Genomic DNA, 8,175 nt, shown 5'->3' with positions numbered 1-8,175 from the left:
CATGACTTCTTAATTTTTATATGGAAATAATTTCAAAATTAAAGTTGTAAGAATAGGACAAAGAAAATCTTTTAACCCATTTCCTCAATTCATTTATTATTAATATTTCACTCCATTTGCTTTATCATTTGCTCTATTTATCTACACACACATATAATTATTTTTCAGAAGCATGTACATAAATCATGGTTGAGTGTATATTTTTAAGAATAAGGATATTTGCTTTCACACAATTACCAACTTCAGTAAACTTAACACAGTTTCAATACTTCTATTTAATCTATGTGCCATACTCTTAAGTTGGTCAATTGACCCAATATTGTCCTTCATTGCAGTTTTTTCCCTCCAGCTTAGGATCCAGTCTAGAATCAGGAATTACAGTCAGAGGTTACAGCTCTTTGGTCTCCTTTAGTCTGAAACATTTTCTTTCTTTCTTTCTTTCTTTTTTTAAAGATTTCATTTATTTATTTGACAGAGAGAGAGCATGAGCAGGGGGAGGGCAGAGGGAGAGGGAGAAGCAGACTCCCCACTGAGCAGGGAGCCCATCTGCCCCACAGTGCTGAATCCCAGAACTCTGGGATCATGACCTGAGCCAAAGGCAGATGTTTAACCAACTGAGCTACCCAGCCTCCCCAGTCTGGAATATTTTCTCATTCTTTCTTTCTTTTATAAAAAATTGACTTTTGGGGAGAATTTTTAGAATAGAATATTCCTCATTTTGAATTTGTCTGATGTTCCTTATGATTAGATTGAGGTTGTACATTCCTAGCTAGCATACTATATAAGTGACTTTCTGTCCTTCCCAGAGTATCACATGGGTGGTATTAATTTTAATCACTTGATAAGGGTACTTTTGATTCATCTACTGTATCATCATCATTATCATCTCATGATTTTTAAAAAAACACATGTTTTAGCTCTGTCCACAGACAGGATCTGGTCCCTAATGCCCCAGGGGCAATAACCACCCCTACAGCCCAAATTTAGGTCTCTAAATGCCATTCCCCAATAGAAGGTAACGAAATTTTTGGAGAAATGGCTACCCCCAGGTCTAGAGTAGGGAATTTACAAGGTGAGCTGGGGTATCTTATTGTACCACAAAGCAAGGAAGTTCTCAAAATATAAGTGAGGCATGTCAAAAGACTTTGGAACCAGCTTGAAAGGGATCTTATAGGCCAAAGACAGAACAATCAGAGCACCAGAAGGAAAAAAAGAAATAACAATAATTGATTGGTATGCATTGACTATACAAAAATCCATAAATCCATGATAATACACCATTCAAAGGACAAGGACGGTGGGCTAATTTGCTCCAATGTGCCTTTGTGTCCTGTCTGAACAGTTGAGCATATTTTGCTTAATCTGACAGAATTCAACTTTCTTTCTTTTTTTTTTTAAAGATTTTATTTATTTATTTGAGAGAGAGAGAGAACACAAGCAGGGTGAGGGGCAGGGGGAGAGGCAAGCTCTACTCTGAGCAGGGAGCCTGATGTGGGGCTCGATCTGGGGCCTCTGGGATCATGACCTGAGCCAAAGGCAGATGGTTAACCAACTGAGCCACCCAGGCGCCCCAGAACTCAACTTTCAAGATCCATCTCAGATACCACTTTCTCTGAGAAGCCTTTCCTAAAACCTCTGTGTTGTTCATTGTTTCTCCATATTTCAGCAGAGCTCATTGTATCTGCTTCTTCAAATACATGTACATACTGTACTGGAATTGCTTGTTTAACTGTATTTTTCTCTCTAGACTATAAGTAAATAAATACATGACCTGTCTGGGTTTTATTTATTTTGTTATTCCCACTGCCTACCACACATTTATAGACACTTTTATATATTATATAACCTTATGTGTTGTGAATGAAAGGACCAATTTCAAGATTATCCCTTGCTTCTTCTTCATCACACAATACAGATTTGTCTATATTTTAGAAAATGGTCGAATGCAGTTAAATAGTTGGCTATTTAGTACACATGCCCAGTTTAGATTTTTAAAAAGATTTCTCCATCTATCATCCGTTGCTTTAGCCCTACATAGACTAGAAATATGCCCCACAGTCTTTTTCTGATTTTTATCCTTAGACAATAACTTCCTACACTATTTTTATTTACCCCAGTTTATTTTCTCCCACTAAAGATTTGTCTGCACACATAGATCTACTGATAATGTAGGGTGGGAAGTGTTAAAGTCAACTGTAACTGGTGGCCTGACCTATTTGTAATCTTTTTGAAGATAGTAGTTGGTGGTTTGAAATAATTTTTTTTTAATGTCAGTTTGGTACAACATCTGTAACACACCAGTGGTGACCTACGTAGTGTGATCTCCACTAGGTTGCCTGTGTCAAACCTCCCTCATGCAGGCGCTCACTATGTGTGGAATCTTTTATGTATGTGTGGATACATCCAGCCTTAGGTCTTTGTGGACTTTAAAGCATTAACAATTGAGATGCTAGATATGATGTAAAACATTTGTCAAAGTCATGTGCAAACACACTAAAATGCTTCAGGAAAGCCCCCCCTTAACACACAATGAAAGGATTCTCATTTGAGCCAGGGGCAGGTCAGCGCGGCCGCTTCATGCGGTTTGCGCTTGGGAGGAATCTCCCCGGCCTCCGCGTGGAGCAGGACTGAGGTGCTGAGGCGCAAGTGGAAAGCGCAGCTACCGGAGCTGTGGAGAGATGTAAGGAGGGACCGGTCGCTGGCCGCGGTGCTGAACACGCTCTCAGGTTGTTCCCAAGATGCCCGGCCGGAAGAGGCCCCGCGGGTTGGTGAGATCGCTGACAGCCGCCAGTCTCAGATCTTAGGTTGTCGATTTCCTGGCTCCGGACAGGAGGACATATGGGTCGCGTTCAGGGGCGTCGCCTCGCAAGTGGCCTCGGACGCATTTCCACGGAGCACAGTTCCTGCCCCTCAACAGCCACCACAATAACAGTAATGCAGCCCGTATTTTTTTTTAATTGAGATCCAACTGTGTCCCCGACACTTGACACCCACTCCCAGTGGTCCTCAAAACATCGTCGCAGTTTAAAATGAAAAGGTTGGGCGCCTGGGTGGCTCAGTTGGTTAAGCGACTGCCTTCGGCTCAGGTCATGATCCTGGAGTCCCGGGATCGAGTCCCACATCGGGCTCCCTGCTCAGCAGGGAGTCTGCTACTCCCTCTGACCCTCCTCCCTCTCATGCTCTCTGTCTCTCAATCTCTCTCTCACAAATAAATAAAATCTTAAAAAAAAAAATTAAAATGAAAAGGTTGATGACCTTGCCCATGTGAACACAGCTACACAAAACTCAATGATGCCTCAAAAAAATGTTTCCTGCGCACCCTCCACGTGCCAGCCTCACAGCCTGTGCTCCTCCTTCTTTGCCTGCTACACGCTCCCACCAGGTCCCGTTCCTTTTGCTCCTCCTTCCCCGCCCCCCACCCCAGGTTTGCAGAAGGCAAAGTAATCTCTTACACAACATATCCCTTACCACCGCCGACGTGAAGGACTGTACAAAGGGCTGGGATTCAGAACAGAGTTTATTCACACATCTTCCCCTTCACGCTCAGAAGTCCAAATCCGGAGGGAGCCCCAAGTTTAGTCCCTGAGCCCCCAACTCGCTGTGTGACCTTAGACAAGTGGTCACACGACTTTGAGCCTGTTTCTCTTGGTTAACACGACCATAGGTTCTAGAACTGCCTGAGGTTCTTGCCAGGTGCGCACCGGTCTCTTCTCAGGTCGGAACACAAACACTAGGTCCTCCCCCCCCACACCCCCGCCTCGTCCTATCACCCTTTTGCAAGTCCAGTAGGGCACGCTCGGTTCTTCTCTCCACCAGGTCCGTTACCACCTCTTAGTCCTTTTTGAGGAAGAACTCGGGTCCTGGCCACTAAAGCGTTCTCCCCGCCACTCCCACCATCCCTGCCCCCACCCCCGGGCGTGACCTGCCCTTCTGGACCACACTAACCAGACAGCGCCCAAGGCTGGAAAGAGAGCTCCTTTCGCTCTCATTTCGCAGTGCGGGGTCTCCGAGGCCGCCGCGCGCCAGGACGCTTTAGGAACTGCGAGATGCGGCTGGAGCAAGAAGGCGCAAGCGAGGCAGGACTGGCGGGGCTGTCCCGGTGACAGGTACGCGACTACGGGCCAGCTAGGGGCTAGGTTTGGGGGAGATCGTGGGGAAAAACAGAGGTGCCAGAAAGACCGGTGGGTCACTCTGTCCTCACCACCAGTGCGTGCATGCGTGTGCGTGTGTGTGTCCCTCCCTTCCCCCCCTTTTCGCCCCAAGCTCTCAATCTCACTTTCTCCCTGAGCTTCTGCCTCTCACTTCCGTCTCTTTCATCTCCAAGCATCCTCCCTGCGAGCCAGCGCCGGCTCCTCGTTCGCACTCTCCCGCGCCTAAGGGGACCTTCGGGGGCCAGCCGCGGCCAGCTTCTCAGCGCAGTCGCATCCCAGAGCCAGTTAAGCTGAGCCGGCAGCATGTGGAACGCGACGCCGAGCGAGGAGCCGGGGTACAACCTCACGCTGCCGGACCTGGGCTGGGACGCTCCCCGCGACAACGACTCTCTGACCGACGAGCTCCTGCCGCTCTTCCCCGCGCCACTACTGGCCGGTGTCACCGCCACCTGCGTGGCACTCTTTGTGGTGGGCATCGCGGGCAACCTGCTCACCATGCTGGTGGTGTCGCGCTTCCGCGAGCTGCGCACCACCACCAACCTCTACCTGTCCAGCATGGCCTTCTCCGACCTGCTCATCTTCCTCTGCATGCCCCTCGACCTAGTCCGCCTGTGGCAGTACCGGCCCTGGAACTTCGGCGACCTGCTCTGCAAACTCTTCCAGTTCGTCAGCGAGAGCTGTACCTACGCCACGGTGCTCACCATCACCGCGCTGAGCGTCGAGCGCTACTTCGCCATCTGCTTCCCGCTGCGGGCCAAGGTGGTAGTCACCAAGGGCCGGGTGAAGCTGGTCATCCTGGTCATCTGGGCCGTGGCCTTCTGCAGCGCCGGGCCCATCTTCGTGCTGGTCGGGGTCGAGCACGAGAACGGCACCGACCCTCGGGACACTAACGAGTGTCGCGCCACCGAGTTCGCCGTGCGCTCCGGACTGCTCACCGTCATGGTGTGGGTATCCAGCGTCTTCTTCTTCCTGCCGGTCTTCTGCCTCACTGTGCTCTACAGCCTCATCGGCAGGAAGCTGTGGCGAAGAAAGCGGGGCGAGGGGGCGGTGGGCGCCTCGCTAAGGGACCAGAACCACAAGCAAACCGTGAAAATGCTGGGTGGGTCTCAGTGCGCCCTCGAGCTCTCTCTCCCGGGTTCTCTCCTCTCCCCTTGCCTTCCCTCCTTTCCCCTTCTCCCTGAGCCTCTACCTCCTTCCCCTGTTTTTCTCGGTCTCTAGCTGCATGTCAATCAATGATTCTCTCCTGTTTCTGTCTTGAGCTCACTCTTTGGTTTCTTAGTTTCTCCGTGGTGTAGGTGTCTCTCTCTCTGTGTGTGTGTGCGTGTATTTTGTTTTTGCTCTTTCTTTCTTTATCTGTCTCCCCCCACCCCCCGCCCCACCTTATCACTGTCTTCACTCTCTATTTTGCTCTCTACCTCTTTGTGTCTCTTTCTTCTAATGTCTCCTTTTTCAGGGAAGGATGCCCCTCCTTTGTATTTCCCTTAAATGAATTTTATCAGCCCAGAGACATTGCTTCAAAACTGGGATATTTCATAAAAGTCTACTGTGGTCTTTAAGTGTTAAAGGTGAGGTTTACCTTCCTGCCTCAATTTGTGGATATCTAAGTTGCATTTAAAAAGCATTCATGGGGTTGGGGGAAGAGTAGGCATTGGATCTAGAAAGTATTCCGTGGTGAATTTAACCAAAGATATGATCAGCGTGGATAATTCTGTCAGAGATGATTCATTTTTCTCTCAGTATTGTGGTATGCTTTCTGACCTGCATTTTTTCAGATAATTGCATCCATTCTGTTTACCCTGCTGCTGTTTATATAGCTTTGAAAGGAAGGCAATGATAAATCAGTGCTGGAGTCTCCATTTGCTTTCAAGACCACCTATTTCTGCCTGTAGGATAGTCTAGGATAAACTAGGATAAGCTAAGATAGGTAAGCTTCTCCCAACATGAGAAAAAAAGACTTTGTGTAAGCTGACAGGACTTACTATCCCTCTCTAAGTGGTCCTTCAAAGAACATCTTGGTGCAGTTTTATGACTGGAGTGTACTGCATATTTAATACATAAATTTAAGTATATGTGTTTGGTACAAGTAAAGTAATACAAAATGTGTTCACATCCAAGCAAAAATATTAATTCAATTTGCTTTTTCAAAACCAGAATCTGTACATTTTATTATTCCTCATTATAGTCCAACATTTTGTATTTATTTGCATATTTAGTGCTTCTTAGAAGTCGTTCCAGGTTGATTTTGTATTTGTCATTTTACAGTTCCTGGAATCCTGTATATTAAAACGATACTGTTTTTTCAAAGAATGTAAAAAATTTTTATTTTCTAGACCAGCAATTCTCAGAATATGACTAACAGATTGTAAACCTGCTAGTGCCCTCCAGGGGACTCTAATATTCATGTTGCTACCGTGGCAGTCAGTTGCTACTATGCAACTTCGTTTTGAGAAGAAGTTTAATAATTTTCTCCGATTTTATTTTTAAGCTGTTAATTATCCTCACTGGTGTCTCAACACCAATGTTAATTTTCTTTTGCCTTGACCTCATGAAGGGAATCACTAAAGTGGTACAAGGACCGAAGTATTATTTTTACCTTTGATTTCTGAATTTTGAAAATTTAATCTAGAAATTCAGAGGTCTTGGACAAAAATTATCTTACCTGGGTAAAATGAAGACTCAGATGGATGGTAATTAATGTTAGTGGGTTTTATGGTCTTTTATAACTTATTTATGTCTATCAGTAGGTGGCAAAGTATCATCCATCTCAGTGGTTCTCAATCCTGACTACATATTCAGTCTTTCGTGAAACTTCAGAAAGAAAAAAGAAAAGAGAAAAGCAGGTGTGGTGTCCTGGTCTCCTTCCTAAAGATACTAATTTTGTGAGTCTGTATTACACACAAGGAATCTGTGCCCCCAGGAAACTCTGTTACATAGCTGTGGTTGAGTATAACCACTGTACTTCATATGTGCTTGTTTGTATCTAACACATGTGAAATGGTGGACTATTGTGAATAAATTGTTGAGTCAAAATGTCAGTTTGGTCCCCAAATCACTCAAATAGTCATTAAATAGAAATGATTGGGAAGCTCAACAAAAATGGTTCAACTGTTAGTCCAGACAGACCCAACCTTGGTTAAAAGTAGGAATAGGGAAAAGCAGAACATAATGTTTCTCTGAAGTCAATGGTGATACTATACATAATCGAAACAAAACTGTGTCTTCAAAATAGAATGTGACTTGCTATGGCATTTCCTGAGCTCACACTCTCTCTCCTGTTGTCCTTTTAGCTGTTGTGGTGTTTGCTTTCATCCTCTGCTGGCTGCCCTTCCACGTAGGGCGATATTTATTTTCCAAGTCCTTCGAGCCTGGCTCCTTGGAGATTGCTCAGATCAGCCAATACTGCAACCTGGTATCCTTTGTCCTCTTCTACCTCAGCGCTGCCATCAATCCCATTCTGTACAACATCATGTCCAAGAAGTACCGGGTGGCAGTGTTCAAACTTCTGGGATTTGAACCCTTCTCCCAGAGGAAGCTCTCCACTCTGAAGGATGAAAGTTCTCGGGCCTGGACAGAATCTAGTATTAATACATGACCAACCATATTGCTGAGCAAAGTCATCGCTTATTCTAAACCAGAAGCCATAGCACAGCAGAACTTGGGAAGAAGTTGAAGGTTAATCTTGGAATTAAGAACACACAGCTCTGGAAACAATTGGGAGGAAAGAAAAGATAGAACTTGTAGTGTGTGAGCAGTTTGATTTGATTGCACACTCATCAGTGCCCTCATACACTATTTCTGCATACTCATTGTCTATGATTTTGCATTCTGCTGTTGGTGCTAGCAAGGATTTTGCAATTTGGAGAAAGGAGGATGTGCAGAGAGAGCAATTAGGGCACTTCTTACTAAGCAAATGCTAAATCTGATTTACTTTTTCATAATGATAAAAATTTTTGATTAAGAGAATGACATTGAAGTAAAACATTCTAAAACATAACTTTTAAGTACTAGAAATTTTCACATAGCT

General features: G+C 45.4%; 1 protein-coding gene across 1 annotated transcript; it reads left to right on the top strand.

Moving 5' to 3' along the window:
* The first annotated feature begins 4,004 nt into the window (after nucleotides 1–4,004).
* GHSR (growth hormone secretagogue receptor) lies at nucleotides 4,005–7,930 on the top strand. Its single transcript, XM_006733593.3, has 2 exons — nucleotides 4,005–5,250; nucleotides 7,439–7,930. The coding sequence occupies exons 1-2, from the start codon at nucleotides 4,455–4,457 to the stop codon at nucleotides 7,741–7,743; spliced, it is 1,101 nt and encodes a 366-aa protein (XP_006733656.1). The 5' UTR covers nucleotides 4,005–4,454; the 3' UTR covers nucleotides 7,744–7,930.
* The last annotated feature ends 245 nt before the right edge of the window (nucleotides 7,931–8,175 follow it).

Source organism: Leptonychotes weddellii, chromosome 1 (assembly GCF_054177405.1).
Source record: "Leptonychotes weddellii isolate Sample4059 chromosome 1, ASM5417740v2, whole genome shotgun sequence".
Classification (NCBI taxonomy): Eukaryota; Metazoa; Chordata; class Mammalia; order Carnivora; family Phocidae; genus Leptonychotes; species Leptonychotes weddellii.
The sequence above is the reverse complement of the archived record's forward strand: the minus strand, read 5'-3'. Positions and strand labels throughout refer to the sequence as shown.